Here is a 21,024-nt window from a genome sequence, read left to right on the forward strand (position 1 = left end):
AAAAAAAAAAAAAAAAAGAGTACCAGAAATAGAAAGTTTGGAAATAAAGAGGAGACAATGTCCCAAAAGTATATCAAAAAGAAAAAAAAAAAACTTAAGAAAATTAGACCAATTCTGGAAGGCCAGTGTCCAAATAATAGAAGTCTGAGTTTAAAATTAAGAAAAAAAAGTGTTGCCAGATGAGAGAGTGGATCCTCATGAGCTCAGAAACTACAGCAGCACCTAAATGCCAGGTGTGTAGGACCTGCATCAACTCTCGCCTGGACACACACCCTGTCCCCGGAGATACCTCCGCTCACAGCACTTGCTCATGAAATTGCTAACTCCTGAAGATAAACTTCTCAATACTCACATGGAATGTGAAGCTACAAGACAGATTTTAACCTAAAAATGTAGTTCTGCATATTGGCCTCTCTTTCAAGCCTATCCAATAACAGAAATAGTTCCCTCTGCTTATTCCTGCTCACCTCTGAGTTTTACAGAACCAAACACTAGGAAACTGTGGACAACTGACACAGGAGGGTGAAGAATTAGAGACATGAACAGGGCCTGAGGGCAGCTGGGGAAAAGGCAGGTGTTATAAAAACAGCATTCTCTGTAAATTCTGGAAGAATTAGCCAGAAATCAGAACTGAGTACCACCATCTTTGAGTTTAGTAGGAAGTAAAGTGAAAGACAAGGAGGACAATTATCCCTAGTCACGGCTGTCTGTAACTCTGTCCTCCCTCCAGTTTAAGAGACTGGCTCACGACAGGCTACTGCAGGAGGGAAGTGGGCAACTAGTCTGACTGTGGTGATGAAGAGATTCTAAGTAAGAATCAATTCTGGACGCATACCTACTTCATAATGTGGGAAAAAAGTGTGAAGTGCCTTTCCATCAGTTAAAAATTATTTTCTTTTGTGAGGAAAAGAAAGAGTAAATCGTGACTTAAACCTGAGAAAGGCAACACTAGTTCAGAGACTAAAAACAAAGTTAGGGTCAAACTTTTTAGGGTTTTTAAAAATGCTGTTTACTCCTATGGAATAATAGCTGCTGTAGCTCCATCCATCGCTTTCAGATTCTAGGCAAAATGAAGGAAGAAAGGAGAATGCAAAGAGAAGTGATGTGCACTGCCTATTAAACTGAAATGGCAATAGTTAATGTGGACAAACTGCTATCTCTAACAAAGCAGCAATTGCAAGTTACAGCCTAGTATTCTGTGAATACTCCCTAACTACCATGGCTCATAATGACCTCCACTGCCTCGCAGTTCTGCTCTTGAAAATAAATAACAGCCACCTGATACAGTTCAGATTCCTTATCTTGTGTAAAAATATGTGCTCTGTGCCTCCAAGGAGATTTTAAAGAGCCTGACCAGGGATCTTGTCTTAGATACCATGAGCTCCCACGAGAGCACCCTGCATACAGCAGACAATGAAAGAAACGCGCGATGTGGAAAACGAAAGTCATTACCTGAGCCTGTGGAGAGAAGCTGTGAGAGCCAACCCTGAGAGGGAGACACTGCAAATCATACATTTGCCTGCTGGTCTGATAAATCCCAGCAGCATAATCTTCTGACAAAGCAAAAGCAAAAGCCACACACTGGCTTGGGCAGGACTACATGCTGCCCGCAGAACCAGGAACACAAACATGGGCAGGGCAATGAAGAGAGGAACCACAACATAAAGAGCAAAAGGCCAGGCATTTCTAGGAAGAGCCTGCCTTTCCTCCTCCACGTCTGCGGAGGACACAAATGGCCAGATCTTATTCCCTGGGGCATTTCTAGCCCTGCCCCAACTGTGGTGCCAGGGCGACATGAAAATCAAGGAGAAAGGGGGAAAAGCAGTTTGGTAGAAACGTCTAGAACTATCACCCCTGAATATGTATTCGAAGTTAATAGAGCATACAAGCATCAAGGCACTGTGCAACTTGATCACAACAGGGGCAAGAATCATAACCAGCAACCCTTTATCAAGGAAACTGATGCGTTAATCCCCAACTGAAAATCCGCACACCTGGAAAGTTACCCCCCAGAAAACTGTCAAAATGAATTACATGACAAAAATTTCCTAAAGATGTAGTCAAGCAATCTTCAAAATTCTGTTTAGTTTTGCTTGCTTAGATGAACGAATCTAATAACTTATGAAAAGTAGCTTTTCTGAGAGGGAGACACTTGCTGTCATACTCACTGTCATGTTTTACACTGGACACCATGATGCGAGGAAGCCCTGGGCTTGCCTTTCCTGTGCACCCCACCTGAGGACACCTGAGCACCTAGAGGCAGGAGGTCCTGCAGAATAACACAGACCAGGCCACCTACACTGAAGGAATCTTACTCCCAAACATGTGGCTAAGCATTCTTACCCTAAACGTAAAACACACAAGCTACTGAATGACACTTCACGTAATTTTGTATCATTTACAGACCATCGAAATTAAATGGCAAATATACCACTACTGTTCCTTTTTTTATTCCAAATTAAAAGTGACGTTCTCTTTCTGATAGTTCTAAAACTTTGAAATTCTATTATTGCTCTTCCCATTCAAATCCCTAATTTATACATCAATGTGTTTGGTGATAAATGTTGAAGTAACAAAATAACTCAAATATTGTGGCATTCTCCAAAATCACTTGACACTTAAGCCTTGGGCTTTGAAACTCAAACAAACCTGAACTGAAAACACAGACCTGTGACTAAAAAGCTGGGTACCTTGGAGAGACTTGGTAAGCTCCCTGAGCTTCGGTTTATTCCTATGGGAAATGGGTATAGTGAAAGTAATATTACTATCTCCTTTCAATGGTTGTTGCAAAAATTAGAAATTATTCGTCTATGGAACACAGTCTTTGTGATGTGAGGCAGGCAAAAATGGAAAGTTCTTATTCCTCTCCAAATATCAAAAAGCATATTACTGCAGATATATTTGCTCTTATTAAACAAAGCATATATAAGAAAATAATAGGACACATTCATATTGTTTCAACCTTAAAAATAAAAGAATGTCAACCCATTAGAATCACACATCCATATTACTTGGGCTAACTGAAGGCTGTGGCACAGGCTTAGCTAAATAAATTACATGAAGATTCATTTAAAGAACAAGGGAAAATTAGTTATTTTTAATTAGCCAGCAGTGTATAAATTGATCTACACTAAGAAATGTACAAATGTAAATAATAGCCATGAAGCACTTTTTCAAAAAGTGATAGTGATAGAATGGCATGTCTTTTTTTCCGTATTACATGTAAATCAAAAACTGCTCATGAAATGCTAAGATGATAAAAGGGAACTATTTCACTAGGACACAATATATTCACTTTAGAGATATGCCTTTAAATATCAGGGACTGGTGCAAAAAAATTAATTGTGGGGGCTGGGGATTTAGCTCAGTGGTTCCACTGCCTGCCTCGCAAGCTCAAGGACCTGAGTTCGATCTCTGGTACAAAAAAATAATTAATTGTTTTCATCTGCAAAGGAAACTATCTTTTTGAAAACATTCATTCATTCAAAAATATCCACAAGGTTCATAATTTCAATTAGGTGCTCTCAATTTCAGGAGCACAATGGTAAAACTGGCACTGGTCACCCTGCTAGAGCTTATACTTTCTTAAGCAAACAGCTGAAATATGCTACTATATTCCCTTACAAGGAAGAAAATTATGTTTTTATAATAATTTACAATTTAGAAAATCACATTCATTGATGCTGTCTTTTGTTTTTCAGGAAATTTAACATGGTGAGGCTTTGTTGTAAGGTAAAGACACAAGAGACCAGAATTTCAGAAGTTTTGTTCTGGGCTACAGAAAGGCTTTCCTATTGGGGGAAAAAAAAATGAATCTGATACACAATCCAACACTGGTACATCTCAAGCATACTTGCTTATACAAGGTTAACGACATAAGTTACTGATTAAGTCGGGAGGCCTCACACACCTATGGGCCATGTTTATAAGAGCTGTACAAGTTAAATTGTCAGAGAACAAATGCATTTTGTTTGAGTCAGTATGTCGCCTTCTTGTCTAGGCAGGGGGAAAAAATGGATACCAAGACTGTAATCCTTTTGGAGTAAAAAATCTTTACATGCAAACATGATTGCCATAGTAGACTGTTTAATCTAGTGATATTGTATTTCATTTCTGTTTTTGGAGTGGTTTGTTGATTTGACCATACTGGGTACGACTCCCGTACTTATCTCAACTGTTTAGATAAGATTTATTTGACTTTGGCAGGTGACAAAATCTAGGGTGTGGAATAAGGGGGGTAGAAAAAAAAAAGACTGGCATATTCCCAGATAGTGTTTATTTTAAGCAGAGTGTATAGATGAGCAAATAGTTTCAAACAACGCACTGTACTTTGTGTAAAACATCCACTGTCTGTTGAATGTTTTCCGTAAACCAGCACTGCAAAATGTCCTTTATTGGGCATGACAGACTTCACCTTCTTGCTTAGGTAAACATTTACACTCTTGTAAAAGAGAGCTTAGTGAGTTCCCCTGGAAATAGGACCCTAACTCTGTGATCACATTTTGCCACTGTTTTCTAACCCATGCTGTAAAAGAGGAATAGGACAAATTTTTACTTTGAATGTAGGCTTACAGACTGCTCTGTAAGTACAGGATCTATCAGGAATCTAAAATGTCTTACGCCAAAAAAGCTTCAGGCTCATAGTAATCATATTTTTCAGTTTAATTCTACACAAACATGTCTCACTTTGAAAAGAACTTCAAAACAGAAAAGCTTACAGTTATAAACACAATGATTATAGTAATAGTTTTAAAGACAAAAATCTTTTTTAAGATAATTCACCTAAACATAATTCAGAGTCAGCTTCTCTAGTACATTTAAGTTGTTAGTATTTTTAGCATTTAATTCTGCGCAGACATGATGATCTAAGGAAAAGAACTAAGAAGTTTGGTCACTGATAGCTAAAACTTCATCAAAAAAAATAAAGAAGAAGTTAGTTACAAATTTATATGACAGAGAAGATTAATACTAACATGCCCAATTTTGTGTTGTGGCAATGCCTTCCTGCAAACTATAGAGGGGACTTTAACTTCAAGACTACTTTTCTAAAACACTTTAAAATAGGGAAAAAATAACACCCGATATAACATTTACCATAAAACAAGTTCACATTTTCTAGGACGAACACATAGTTAACACATGGAGAATATGATGCATTAGTTATGTATGTTGAGTCATACTTTCTTTAGCGAAGGACAGTTTTTCTTCTCTTTCAATGTATATAAGAATTAATGTCTACAGACACATTGTCTATAGGAACGAGAAATCAGTTAAATATGGGAGGAATTTCAAATATTAGGATTTCTCTGGTGTGCTTTAATGAACAGAAAGTTGTTCCAGAAATAGTAAGTTTTCACATATGAGATGGAGCTGCCCTGTTCTAATTTCTCAATTTATACTTTTGAGCCTCCACCTGCTATGTCAGGTTTTTCAATCCCATACTATACTTTTCTAAGGCAAGTTTTTATTTTATCATAATGGTAGCCACCTGTGCGTCCCAGTAGATGCACCAGGGGGAAGAGGGAATACCAGAACTGATCTTTATGTTAATCCGCTTGGTAAACTGAGCAGCAAGGTGTGTGTACATGTGCAAAAGTGTCAACAGGTGTGTTACACTCACATAACAATTCATGTTACTTCTTCAGTGAGTCACTGGGCATCACGGAGGGTAAAATCCACTCAGAGCAAAGGAAATCAATTCTACAATGAAAACACAAATAAAACTCTACAACAAAAATAACCTTTGCTTCAATTATCACACCTAAGGCAATCTTTTCACATGAAAACAGCATGTTCCATACACATGTATCACTTAGCCTGACAGCTTATGTTTTGCTTTCCTGTCTTTTTTGGTAGGACATACACATTGATTTTCAATTTAGAAATTTATCCTGGAACTCAGTCACCAGGTCCTTATTTGTGCAGTAGTAAACTGAATAATGTTGTAAATAGACTTGTTCCTCCTAGCTCCCAAAGTAATCCAAATGTGGCATTTGACAGTTGGTTTACTAGTTGCCAACTGATATTACATTTGCTAACAGAGCACACCTTGAACTGTTCACAAGAGCAAAGTAGATATTCCCAATGGAATGCTGCAAGTTCAGAATAGAGAACTGTATAGTACAATCTTTGGATTTCATATGCACATAATATTGACCTCGTATACGGCAAAGAAAAAATAGTGCTGCACCATGATGGCAAGATTGACAGAAGAACCTTGATGAAAATTGAAGCCAGGGATGGCAACTTTTTACAACAAAATCAAAGGCAGAGTAGATGATGTTGATGAATTATGCAGCAACTAAGATGTCACTCAAAACCCAAAGTGTTGGCCAATGGTTCTGTTTTACTCTATCCTAAACATGCATGGCATAACCACTTTCATAGTTTTCAAAGAAAATAACAAGTAAAAAATACCATGGAAAGGGTTTCTTAGACAATTGGGCCTGGAATTTATACAAGATCACTTCCAACAGAGGAAGAACAAAATGCTTCTTCCCAAGAAACTATGCCAAAAGAATTTAGCAGCACACCAGTGATTTAACAGTGGCAGGTGCAACATCACAAAGACCTGCTGTGACAATGGGAAAACCAACAAAAGTCTACACCACAAAAGGGACAGGAAAACAAGATACACATGCTATCAGAGTAAGTAATGCTTGTGTATGGAACAAGGCAGTTTTCAGGTGTGAAGACTGCCTTGGGTGTGACAATTGAAGCAAAGAATATGGTAAACTTTTGTTTGTATTTTCATTGTAGTTCAAATAGTAATTTCTGATATTATCTTTTAGTTTTTATAAACAGTTGATATTGAAAATGTTGATGTTTATTCTACATACTTAGTACATGTTAAAAACTAAGACTTTATTGATATTTTATGTTTCTGTTAAGTACACATTATAAATATAAGACCTTCCTGACAAAAGACCAGCAAGATGTCAAGCATGTCCTACCAGAAAAGACAGGAAAGCAAAACACATGTGCTGTCAGTCTAAGCGATACATGCTGTTTTTATGTGTGAAAAATGCTTTATGTGTGATAATTGAAGCAAAGATTATTTATGTTGTAGAATTTTGTCTTTTCATTGTACTTCATACAGGAATTCATTTCTGTTGGTCTTTTTTAAACTTTGTAAATAAAAAATAATTGATGTTGAAAATGTTAATGCTTATAAACACTTGAAATATTAAAAATTCAATACTTTATTTTACTGATTTTTTTCTATGAAGTACATAAAATTAAAATTATTATTTCATCAATAGAAATACTTCTAAAAAAATAAGCGTGGGTGTTATACACCCAACATGATGCTCCTTCTAACAAAAATTAATGTGGCAACCCAGGGATCAATTGAACTTCCATAGATGTCTGATGAAAAAGCCAACTATTGGATAGAGTCCCCTTCTTCTGTCTATTTTCCTGTCCTTACACTTCATTCTCCAGAGTTCAGTAACTATCCTCTGCTTTAGTGTAACACTTTCTTGTTCATTACCTTAAAAATTCAGTGACTTTCAGCATTTCTGCAAGTACAATGGTCTACAAATACATACGGAGTTGGGGAAGTCATATCCATTGTCTTCTCATGACTTATCAAGAGTTTTTTACATTAAAGAAAACTTTTATTGGAAGAGCTTCCTGACATTCCTTGGTCACTGGCAATATGTGTAAAGTTAAAAATATAATCTGGGTATCACTGTTTGGAAAAGCTTTAGATAGAAATTACTGAATGGAGGAGAAGGCTAACCTACCTGGAGCAGCAAGTATTTTCAGTACAGATCTGCTCCATCAGGCAATACAAAGTCTAAGTCTTTTTTCATTTCCCTTCTCCAACTAGAGTAAATTATATTTCAAGCTCATGTTGCTCTTCCATAAAAATAATTTTGTGTTTTTGGCGCTTATTTTCAAGTCGTACAAAGTCAATTCAAATGTATCTATTTGGGAGAAAATAGTTACTAGTGATCCTCCTTGTTGAAGCAGCAGTAATTTCCAACTAACAGATACCCTAAAGAACAGCACTTCTTCCTTTTCTTTCTTTCTAGCTGAAGAGGGAAGAGAGGAAGTATATTGTCCTCTCCTGCCTGGTTACCACCAGGAATAAAAAATAATTCAATTCTTTCATAAATCCTTTTTGGCACAGAATAAGAGAGTTAAGGTTACAACTTCCCCCAGACTTCATCATATTTCAGCATTTCAAGCCTTTCACCAAGTATTCTGAACTTACTACTCCCAGATGCTGGGAAAGTGACATCATGTCCCCATGACACCCAGCCTAGAGCTATGTGTGACAGATGAGGGATACAACACTCCAAGTTCACCACTGAGACACAAGTGACCCTCCAGTGCTGCTCCAAACCGCTCTGCACCAGTGAGGCGAGGAGCCCTGACGCCTGCTATGTTCTAAGTTCAGATTTGAAAAGTAGGCATTTAACAATAAACATGAACATATGTGTACTATCATAGGACTTAGATTCAGGAGACTGCTAATTAGTAAATTGGAACTAGAAATAAATGAGTAATTTGTCTTAAAAGTGCAAACTGCACTTTTAGAACTAAAATGGTCAGTTCAATTTGGAAATAAAATGCTTCTAATCATTTCAGATACAGTATTTCAAAACACAACAATGCCTGTGAAGGCTTAAATGAATATTCGGGTTTTGTTTTAAGTAAACTCAATATTCTTCCATTATTATTTACCAAAAATCTGAATATTTCAAAAGCCTTGTCTCAGATAAAGTAATGTTATCAGATCTGGATATGTCAAGTTGGGTAAGGCGTAATCTTTAAGAAACATGTCTTGTCCCTCTATGTATTTAAAAAAAAAAAAAAAAAAGGATGGCGCCTGTGACTGAGATAAAATATAATAACATAATAAAATATAAATCAGAGAACATGGGAGCTAACAGACCCAAAACAAACTCATCATACTGTTCTTTAAAATGATTTTTTAAAGTCTGAGAATGAAAAGGAATGCTTTTTTCCAAAGGGAAATATCAACTTGAATCCTATAGAGAACTCAACTTGTATTCTCTTCCAAAAGACTATTATAACACAGTCTCAATGCTATTAACAGTCCACCAAACTGGAAATGAAAATTTCTCTTTAGATTTAATTACAAGTAGTACTTTATCTATAAACATAAATATTTTGAGCTTATCTTTATCACAATGTTAGCAAATCAACACACTTGACTCTTCTATCCAGATGGGGTCATTCACATGCCTAACAATTTCATTATATTTCTCTCTATCTAACAGTTCCCTTTCTTGACTAATTCCCTCCACCAGCTACTAGACCAGATTAATGCCCTTCATCTCACAAAGAGTTTATGCTTGGATTCTTCAAATTGCTTTCTTACCACTCTCAGCAAACAAGGTTTGACCTCTACCATTTCATCAAACCAGTCTTGTTAAAGTCCCTGATAATCAATACTGTAAATGCAATTACATTCTTTCAATTACCCAGGCCAAAAATTCTAGAATCTTCTTTCTGTACTCTCTACATCCAATCCAATCCACTGGGAAGTCCTGCTGCCTCTACCTTTCCAAACATATAAAGAATCTAATCATCTCACACACTTCCCTGATCTACCCACTAGTGTCTTGCATCTAAATTGCTATTATAGTCTCCTCTCTGGTCCCCCTATCTACCTCTTTCAACCTTCTATGCAGCGACAGAGCAAAGGTGAAGGCATAAATTATATTCTTCTGCCTAAATCCTCTAACAACATTTCTTCTTTCTTGGGGTAAACGCAAAAGTTCTTGAAACGCAACATGGCCCTATATGATCACCCCTCTACGTATCTTATTTATCCAAATACATCTCCAATTTCCTTCCCCCTGAGTACTGTGTTCAGGCACATTCAGAAACATGCCAGTCATTTAATGTCCCCGGACACTGCCTCGGGACCTTTCCACTTAACTGGTCCTTTCTCAAGCACATTCTCCCCTCAGACATGTGTGACTTTCCCATCTTTTTACCCTTCAGATATTGCCTACTCCTGGGCTTTCCCTTCCTCCTGTCTCGCTTCTGTGTTCCTTATTTCTATTCTCTTTCATTGTTTTTCCCCCTGTAGTATGTACCACCCTTTGAAATATGTTTTTTTATTTTAAAAAATTATCCCCCACTGAACAAAAAGCTCTGACAGACACAGAGTATTTGTCCTTTTTTGCTTTTTACTTTTATTCCTGCATCCCAGGGACAGGAATGGAGCTTGGCACAAAGTAAGCACACAGTAAATATTGCAATGACTGAAAGATGAAAGGTTGGAAGGAAAGAAAGAACTCATCAGGGAATGAAAGAAGCATGACCTCCCTTCCTGGTATTAACTCAATATTAACATCTTCCTATGTGGGGAGAAGAGGGACCGGTAAGCCAATGCCCACATCAGTCCCTACCATCCACCCTAACATTAAGAGAAAATATTTCATTGAGGTAATCACAGTCTTTGAATGAATGGTTCTCCTCATCCCTGTAATCAGTACAGAAGTTTGCCACACAGAGATACCCACCCCTTTCGTATGTGGCAACCCATGCTGGAGCATCACCAAGTCACCGAACGTAGAAGACACAGCAGCTGGTGATAACAGGAGAAATTTTATAGTAATCCTCCAAGGCATTAATCAATTAACTCTCTGCAGCCAGTACAACAGTGGTCTTTTTCTCTCTCTGGGTGTCTCTCCGTCCTCCCCACCTCCCCCAGGCTCTCTCATGTACCCTCCCTCCTTCTGTGAATCCTCACTCTAGTGCTACACATAGCCACTATAATCTCCAGCCAGCACACTCCTTTTGTAATTAAGAAACATGCAGGAAAAAACAAATCATGCAGCAGTTTTTAGTTTAAGTCTCTGATACAATCACTGGCATTTAGTGTTCTTAGAAATACAACAGGAATTCAGAGCACAGCCTTGCATCCAGACTGCCTGTGTATAAATTACAGCCCTACCACTTGCTGTTTGAGATTCTTTTGCTACTCTGTGACTAGCTTTACATCCACAAACTGGGGATAACAACATCACCTACCTCACAAGAGTGGTTGCAGGCATATGGTGTTAGTTTTTATTATCGGCAATTGCAAATCTTTAAATTTGGGACCATAAAACACAGCACAAGCAAAGTCTTGCAGATAATCTATTTTAACATCCTGTCAATTCATAAATTTCCTTTACAACAACTTAATTCATGAAGATTTCATGCTAGCAGTAATATTAATGAGAGTAGAGTCTTCTAAAACCCAGCATTTCCTCAAATTAGATTGTTGTTATTCTCCAATGGCACAAAGAAAGAAAAAACCATTCCTTTGTAATCCACATCAGAAGTAAACAAAGTTCATGTAGGAAAGCTGAGAACCCATGTATTTCTTTTCTCATTATAAGCTTTAAACTGTACAATTTCTTTTTTAATCATGTTAAGAATCTTAGTAAAAACTTGTTTAATTTAAAATGTATCCATTGGCATTTGGCTGTGAAGTGGTACTGGGAAGCTAGAAGTTTTGTATTCATGTTCGACCAGCATGGAAGACACAAAGTGACCATCAGCATACCGTATCATCACCGCAGGGCTGCCAACAGGTAAAACACCCTTGGTGCTTTAGGATTTGATCTCCTGTCTGAGCACACTGAGCTCGGGGGAATCACTGTGGTAATGTTTCTAGAATGTACCGTGTAGGAATAGGACATGTGTGACTCAATAAGAGAAAGGCGGGAAATGTCAATCATTTCTTCTTCTCCAGCACCATCAATCTTTCCTTCATCTGATGGATGAAGAAGGCAAGAAAACATCTTGCAAGTGTCCACTCTGAGATGCTGGACAAGCACAACACCATTTATCAAAGGGGCTTCTGCTCCCCGCAAAATACCAGTCCAAACACCACCCCAAGGAGCACATAAGAATATTTTTGCAAAACTTACACTTAACACAGACTGATCCAAGGATCAAAGCTGATGTGATTGATTTTGAGCTCACACCAAGTGCTCTCTGCTCAGCTTTGAGCTCTCCCTACACACAGGCCCCCATGAGGTCCAGGGCAATTCAGTCAACAACCACCCAGTGCCTGTAAGAACAGATGCAGCATTACTGGGGGCAATGCCCTGGGCTGCGGGGGCTCTGTCTCCAGGTTCACAGAGCTCTGTCCAGGGGAGATCTATAGGACAGCAAGGGTAAACACACAAAACAAATACATGATATATAATTTGCATAGCAAGCGCAAGGAAGGTGAGGAATAACCATTCTCACAGCTCCAGTACAGCCCCAAGTAGTATATTCCTTCTTCCCATAAAAATGTAATAAAGAAGCCCAAATGTGGAATAATATCATAAATATATAAGTTAAGTTCAACCCTGGGTTTTATTTTTTGCTGAGCCTGCTATGAAAGACATAATAATTCAGTTTATCCTGATGTAATAATGTGTGACTTAAAATGACGTATGACATCTTTCTTTTTATATAACAAAACTCTAGGTAATCAACCTTTATTTTGAATTAAGGTGTGTTTGATATTAAATTTCACAAACCGGGCTTTAATGAAAATATACTACCTCACATGTATTTTCTCCGCTACAAGGCTACAATTGAAAAGGTTAAAAAGGCTCACTGCAGCTCACTTTCTTCTCAAATTTCTAATTCTAAGTGACTTTACATTTCAATGAAAACCATTCACTCATCCTTCCAACAGCATTTACTACATTTTAATGTCTCAATAAATATAATAAACAGGTCTTAAAATTCTATAGCCCATGTGAGGAAAACACTTTACATAAAGGCTAAAAAAGGGTGGGGAGGAGCATGCAGTGAAGCAATTTCTAAGCCACCCCTGTGAACTTCAGAGTTATAAACCAGACACCAGGAAACCTAGTAGAAGGACACACACACAAAACACTGCCCACACTGAAAGCAATTTCTGAGAATATTACAAAAATAAACAAATGATTATGGGTAAACCTTCTTATGGTAATTAATAGTCCAGTGAAAAGGCTTATGTTTGCAAGAATGAAACCAGAAACTATGAAAAAAAGACCTGGAGTTTGTAATCTACAACTTGTTTGGTAGAAAATTTTCATATGAGAAACATTATTCAGTGGCAGCCCAGCAGGAGAAAGAACTGCTAGATGCGTAGGTTATCCAAACACATGCAAAAAAGTCACCACAAAACAATCTTTCAAAGGGCCTTGGATTCAGAAAGGCTAGGTCCAGATTTTCAAAGAAGCATTCTTACACTTTATACGCACAGCTAGAAAATAATTTAACTCTGAGAAAACACAAAATGTCAAAGGAAGAAACAGAAGCCTCTGGATCTCTACTTAGCCTCTCTACTCCTCTCCCCCCACACCAGGATTCATTTCTGGACAAAGCCAAACCCTGTCACAACGTTCGCTCTTGTGCCACCCAGAGCCTGGAGTGCTGCATGCAGAGTGTGGCTGACTCATACAGCACAATGTTTAAGAAACCACACAATCATGGAAGACCTCCGTCTTTCAAGTTTCCAAAACAAATTGCCCTCCTTACAGATAAAACATAGTTCAAAGACATGGCCATGTTCAACTTCTAAGAGCTGCTAATATAAATAACTCTCATATTTATCTTCATTCACAAAGCAGAAATGGGGGCAGGCCAGTACTAAACTCAGCATTTCAATAACACTGGCTGAAAACCCAAACTATAGAACTCAGATATCCTCCCTTGAACTGAAACTCCACTTCTCCCCTCTGGTCTCCCTAATTCCCTTAGAAGAAACAGCCCTTGCATTTTCTTCCCTCTGTCTCCTTGCAAATGCTTGTAGTCAAGCCTATTCAAGGTGACCAAGGAAGAATAGGGCTGTCTCCTGCTGGTTGCCCGTGCTCTAAATTTCAAATAACTCTAAAGCCTATAGACTTAGTTCACTTCCTAAAAAATTCAGGAAGAAAAGGACAACTAAGATTGAGGACTTAAAATAGGGGTCTTGTGTACTTAGAGATAAGAACACATTTCACAGCTCTTTGCTGAAGAGGGAACTGAAAAAAACAGATATGAAGTAATCAGGTTTACTCAGCAAACCAGCCACCAGCAGAACTGGGATTCAAATGGATCTCAGCTCCAGCTGCCATCACTAAAAACTGGGAAGCTTAAACAACGGAAGTTTATTTTGTCATAGTTCTGAAGGCTTAGAAGTCCAGCACCAAGGTGCTGGCAGATTGAATTCCTGCTGAAGGCACCCTTCTGGGTGTAGAAGGCTGTGTTACGGCTCAGTCATTCCGTGATGGTGAACCTTTCAGAGCTTTCAATACTACACAGATGTCACCACTGCATCACATGAGTGGGGGACGGAGAGAGGAAGGGGGGAAAAGGTTCTGTTCTCTGTAATTCTTAGAAGGGCACTTACCCTATCACAGGGGCCCAACCACCCACGAATTCATGTTAACTTAATGATCTCCAAAGGCACTGTTGCCAAAGACCATCAAATTAGGAGTTAGGTTTTAACATATGAATTTAACACAAACAATTAGCTCCATATCAAAATCCAAGCATCTGGGCCCTGAACTTGCTCTCTGAACTATTGTTATTCTCCACTGGAAAGGAGAGGGAAAACCCAAGGATGCTAGAGGAGCACAAGGAAAAAATCACATGCTAAGTGTCTGATATGGTGACGCGTGACTGTAATTCCAGAACTCTGGAAGGCTGAGGTAGGAAGACTGCAAGGTCAAGCCCAACTGGGCAGTTTAGTGAGGCACCGTCTCAGAATTTTTCTAAAAGGCTGGAGATACAGCTCAGGGCAAAAATAAGGACATGTTGAAAGAGTGAGTAAAAACAGAGCGAGCATCCCTAAAGTCTATATAATGGAAACACTTTTCATTTCCTATATGCTCTCTAAGCAACCGCTAACCTAGAAATGAGACAGTGCATTTTGTACCCATTTTACACATACTCACAGCTTGCTGCTGTTCATCGGTAAGCACAGTCCAGATTGCTTTTTCTGTCAGTATTTCAGCTGCCTTTGCTCGATTCAATCAGCATCAAGCAACTTCATTTATAACTGTCTTAAAAGTTTCTTATTGAATTCACATATGTGAAAATTCACAATTTCTTTTCTCTAAAAAAAATCAGTAAGTAAACTGGAGAGTTTGTCTAGTATAACAAGGTACTAAACGAAATTTGCTAAATTTATATTTTCTAATGTTTTAATAACTTCAACACACAGAACAAATGGTGACCAAAACTATCATGTCATCTTGCCAGTTTTGTTTTTGCATATTCTTATTTTATTAGGCAACTCATGACCTTGTCTATAACAAGCTAACAAAATCCACAGAGCAGACAGAGCTGAACTAGGAGTCTAAGGAACTGATTATCTATTCTGGCCCCATTATGCTAATATTCTAGGCAGGTTTAATCTATAAGCCTCAATTCCTTCCACTATAAAATGATAATTAACACTCCTCTCCTGCACTATTTTACACAATGATCAGTAGTAGTGCTAGAAGGAAGAAGGGAGGGAGAAAGAAGTAAAACTCAAACCAAAAGTTAACTGCATCGCCCTACATACCGCTAAAACAATCTGATTATGTATGATGTTAGAATATATATCCTGCTTACCAACAGTGATTTTCATTTTAATACCTATTACCTTAAGTAATCCCTTTCTAGACAATTATCAGGATAATGATTCTAGTTCTAAGCTCCTTTGGAAGAGATCAAATCAATATTACAGCAACATGACACATGTTCCAGAGAGGTATTGCAATTAATAAACTGAGAATTCACTGGAATTTGATTTAAATTCATGAGCATATATATTGTCCTTGCAAAGAATGCTTAAATACATGCATGTATATATTTTTAATGTTTTGCATTAGTATAGGCTCGTAGTGTATGTTTACATTCCTTGTTGGAAAAATGTGTTTGAAAAAGCAGTCATTATGATTAGAGAACAAAAAATTCAAAGACTATAATTTTATTGACTATATAAATTATATTTTGATGAAATGCATGTTAGTTTATATCCAATTAACTTGAAGAAACATGATTTTGGTAAATCATGCTTTAACAGGGCAGAAATTTCAATTAGGACACACTGTAGCATGCACTGACCTCATGCAATTCAGTCCACTACAGACAGGGCAGGGCATTTTATATTTCTACAAAATATAGAAAAGAATCAGGGCCACCCCTTCAGGATACAGAAGCTTATTTCTATGGGTGGGTCATAAAATACATAGCAGGTGCCCCTTGTTACAATATCCACAGCCTACTCTGAAACATGTTTGCAGAGGGAATGTAATAGTATGTATAAACCTGTTAAACCTTCAGCTGAAGGGTAGCCCGCTGTCCTACTAATAAGGTCCACAGCCAGCACCGGCTGCTCAGCCCTGTGTCTGGAAGACCATACAGCAGGGGTAGGTAAGGCTCAGCTTTTCCTATCTAAATCAACAACTGGGGTCTTTTGACTAGCATACTAATGGATAAAATCAGCTGTCTTTGGTGAAACTAGTAATTCAAAGTCTGTGGGTTAATTCAGATTTCTTAGAGATATTTCAACCACATCCTGTTTGCATAGATAGTCGTGAGAATGGACAGATAGATAAGAATACGAGAATCCAGGAAAGGTTACAGCCTGGAGCTTTGGGAAGCTGCCTGAGGCTTAGGACCCATACAGTACTAGATCCACATATGAGTTGAGTTGGATTTCTACACATCTTGTCCAAGCTATAAGAAAAAAGATTCCAACCTCTGCGATGTGTGTGCACGCTTGTGGAGTAACCTTTCCCATAACGACAGAGGGCCAAGAACCTCAACTTTACACAGCAGGTTTTTCAAACAGTTTCCTTCTTCATGATCAATAAATACCTGCTTCATAACTACTGATGTTATGGGGGAGGATTAGATCTGAAACTTACTTCAGTTTGATCTGGTAGTACAGTGACCATAATACTGATGCACCTGCAAAATTTCCATTTTACATTTGGTATCCAGGTGATATTGTTAGTAGCATCTGTTCAGTCTTTTAAAAGTATGCCATCTACGCCAGGCGTGATGGCGCAAGCCTGTAATCCCAGCACTCAGGAGGCTGAGGCAGGAGGATCGCTGTGAGTTAGAGACCAGCTTGGGCTACATAGTGAGTTCCAGGTCAGTCTCAACTACAGAGTGAGACCCTGTCTCAAAAAACCGAAAGCAAACAAACAAACAAAAAACAATCCCATCTGGCATGATAAATTATATGCATACTCGAGAGAGGGTATAAAGCTGAGCCTTACAGAATTTGAAATTCTATGCAGCTCCTATCATTTCAAAAGATGGGCCTGGGCCAGGATTTAGCTCAGTGATTCTGCCAAATGGTTCGCAAGCCCAAGGACCTGAGTTCAATCCCCAGAACCAAATAAATAAATAAAAATTAAAAATAAAAAGATAGACCTAATGGTTGTGACGACCACAATGATCCCTGAAATGTGCCTGAGTTCTATATGCAAAATATCAATTTCCCAAAATTAAACTACCATTACAAAGCTATAGACACATATAATCAATTTCTGCAAGTAACAAGCTACATCACTGAATCAATTCTTCCGCAAATAACAACTAAAAGTGCAAGGTGAGATATATTTGTTAATTATCATGAAGATACCAAGAAGGTGTCAAAACAGTAAGGAATTATCATGCCCCATAAAGGGGAAGAAAAGAACTGGGAGAAGCGATCTAGCTCAGGAATGCTTTTGTCCTCAGACCTTCTGCCTGTCCCCACAAATCAGAGCTTTCTGTCGACAGTGTTATGGGGCCAGAGCTCATCAAAAGTAGAGTTTTAGATGCTCCTCACGATAAACTGATGCTCAAAGGGCTACAGAGTCCAGACTGATGGAAATTAATGCATGAAGCCAAAGAGCAGCTCGTACCTCCTGAAGTGTCCTCCGAGCTCGACTCAAGTTCATCTTCAACCTACAGTGCCCCCAGGTCCCGGCACCAAAAAGGCAAATTCCTTCTGACAGTCACTTTAAGTCAGATCCTTCACTTGAGAGGTGCAGATGATTTGAACCTTTGACACCTACAACCCAAGCCTTACATACTCATCACTCTAAAAGGTATTTTAAATTCAGCTATAGGCTTTTCTGGAGGTTTGCAAGGAAGAAGAAAATAATAGATACAGCAAATATAAGTGAGGCAGTCCCCAGACAATTAATTTTGTGTGTGTAAAAGTTACAGTGAGGGCGAGAACTGGGGGATGCAACGGTGAATCTACCTGAACTGACCCGTGCAGGACCTAACAATGATCCAGGCGAGCGGGTGAAGTTGTGGCATTCCATTTCAGGAGGTTTGGAATTACTCAGTAGAACAACATTACAGGCACGTACTTGGTTTTAGAGCTGTCAGTGGTGGTCACAGCAAAAACAGGACCTTGGGGGAAGTGGCACAGAATAGAGCCACTTAACAAAGGCCCAAGCACAAGTTCAGCCTGCTCTATTAAGGAGACGCACAATATTGAGAAAGACACTGGCCCACTAACGGTTCTTAGTTTGCTCTTCTATAAAATGAGACTGGAGGTCTGGGTGAATTCTGTGGCTGCTCCTACATCCCAAATCAATGGTGTTTATGCTTCTGTGGGTTTCTCCGTGGAGGCATATCCTGAGAGAAGCAGAGTTTACTCTAGAGGCCACAAGTGATTCCCACATGGAAACCATGGCTCCAGACAACACACTGAGGCGGAACAGGACTTTGTCCACAGAAATCACAACTGCTTCCTTCTTCAGACTTTGAAGGTGGCTGCTTTGTAGAAAATGGTGCGCCGAGTTTCAAAGGGACTCAGGCAATCATTTCACATCTTAACAGGATAAAGTTTATGCATAATTCTGTGTGACCCTCTAACGAGTGCCGTTCATGCCATGTTCGTGTTGCATGTTAAGCAAGCAAATTTTCAATGAACTCTCGCTGGCTGGGTACCACAGACTCAGCTGTCAGGCGGACTCCTTTGTTCATAAGGTTCTCATTATTAGCTCAACCCGAGCTGAATATTTGACTGAAGGAAAGGACCATATCATTATTTTCAGATTTCATTCTATGACTTAACTGGGCTACATCTGCCAGTGTTAGAAACACCAAGTAATTCTTGGCGCCAGTCTTGGCGTTCTCTTCTATGAGTATTACCCGAAATGTTTCAGCTTGAGGAAGTCTCCTCACCATCAAAACAATTTAATAAAAACTTATATTGTGATTAAGAGTTACTCATCAATTGACAGGGCACACACCACTCTTGCGCTATTTATGAATTATTCCACACTATATTTTTGGCCTAACAAATAGAATCCACATTCATAAAGGGGGAAGCTAGAAAGCCAGTTAAATGTTTTCATGATTTATAAGGTCTGTATTATACTTGAAACCATATTTCTTTAATAGGTAGGCTGGCATTCCACTGGATAATTTAATCTGCTTTAAATCTATTCTAAGGCCCAAGGCATCTTAAGGGACACTCAGAATATAAATTTAATTCCACTATGGACCCTTGAGCAATATTTCTCAGCGTAGATGTGATGAGGGGAAATGGCACCGGAATTCCTGTCAATTGTAGAGTAGAATTCAACTATTAAAATACTGACACTAAATCCATTTAGAAAATGTTAGAAACCACCCTAATTCCAAGCACAGAAAATATGTCATAAGCCTATTTAAAAATATAACTTAAAACAATAACGTAATAGAAATCATGAAAGATCATGATGTTAGTGCTTCCATGCATCTGGACACCATTAATAATAAAAATGGGCAAAAGATAATGTGAAATCATCTTTGGTGGTCATTAGAAAAAAGACATTTCAGTCCTTCTATAGTAGAAAAGCTCAGATGTTTGCATTGTGTAGTTGTCCCATGTTAAGTTGGAAGAAGAGGGACCAGTTTTCCACCCTAAAGAGTTAAATATAATAAATTTGCTTTAGCTTTTCAGTACCTTGGAACAGGATGACTAAAAAATGCCTTAAAGACATCTGAGACAAATGGTCATTTGGCCTCTTGAAAACTTGTTTTCAGCTAATCATTAAATACGGCAATCTAGTTTACTACTGCTTGAAATCTCTAATCACAAGAATATCCTTAAACCGACAATTGAAACAGGCTTCCTTGTAACTCTCACACTGGATGGAACTGACCATTTTAAGTCACTATCTCCAAATTAGTTCATCAAACTCGAGAGTCAAGGCTCAACCAACTTTTCTCTCTCACAGAGAATCTCCTGCACTATTTTCAGGGGCTGAGACCCCCCAATGTCTGGCTCATGCTAGTATTCACCAATAACTTTTCGTGTGTAATGTGCACAAGTAAATGCCCTGGATACAGTCTAAGAAAGTTACAGGGCATAGTAGACTACTATATCTTATGATATAAAAATTAAACATTTATTCATAACAGATTAAATGCATCTTCAATGGACTCAACATCTGTGTTTCCCTTGTAGTGTATATGCTGCAATCCTGACTCTCACCATGATATTTGTAGGAGCTGGGTCTTTGGAAGGTGAGTAGATCTTGAGAGGGAAGCCCTCATGAATAGGATCAGTGCTTTTATGGAGACCCATGCAAGCTCTCTTGCCCTTTTTCTGCCATGTGAGTATACAAAGAGAAAGTGGTAGTATGTAGCTGAAAAGAGGGTCCTCACCCGGTCCCATCCATGCTAGCACCATTAATGGAAACCTTTCCAGAAACAACTGCAGGAGAAAGTTTGGTAGCACTTATGGGAAATGCACTAACCTCAGAATACACAGATAAGTTTGAAATACTTTTACCACCAAACATAATATCCTCCTGCCCAAATTTCAGCATTCAAAAGCTGCACTTTTATTTTTCCACTTACCATGCTGTATGTCTTTCATATCTAAATGAAGACTAGACATTAGTATTCCAACTGCTTGGGATCTTTTGTTGCTTAATAACTTGACAACCTGTTCCAGAAAGAAAGAAAAAGGGGAAAATGTTAATTTTAACTCCAATATGCATAAGAAGGCATTTAATTCTAAATGAAAAACATAAAAGAGAAAATGCCTATGTCATTACTGAAGTATTCAAAACACTTTTTTAA

At 38.4% G+C, this 21,024-nt stretch overlaps 1 protein-coding gene across 1 annotated transcript in view; it reads right to left on the minus strand.

Annotated features, from left to right (window-relative positions):
- Nucleotides 1-21,024, minus strand: part of Fmn2 (formin 2) — a 312,905-nt gene that overhangs the window by 168,576 nt on the left and 123,305 nt on the right. Inside the window, exon 10 of the mRNA XM_033761961.1 lies at nt 20,800-20,887. Within this exon, the coding sequence (XP_033617852.1) occupies nt 20,800-20,887 (88 nt within the window). The remainder of the gene's footprint in view (nt 1-20,799; nt 20,888-21,024) is intronic.

Source organism: Fukomys damarensis, unplaced genomic scaffold, assembly GCF_012274545.1.
Source record: "Fukomys damarensis isolate Sample0158 unplaced genomic scaffold, DMR_v1.0_HiC HiC_scaffold_11, whole genome shotgun sequence".
Classification (NCBI taxonomy): Eukaryota; Metazoa; Chordata; class Mammalia; order Rodentia; family Bathyergidae; genus Fukomys; species Fukomys damarensis.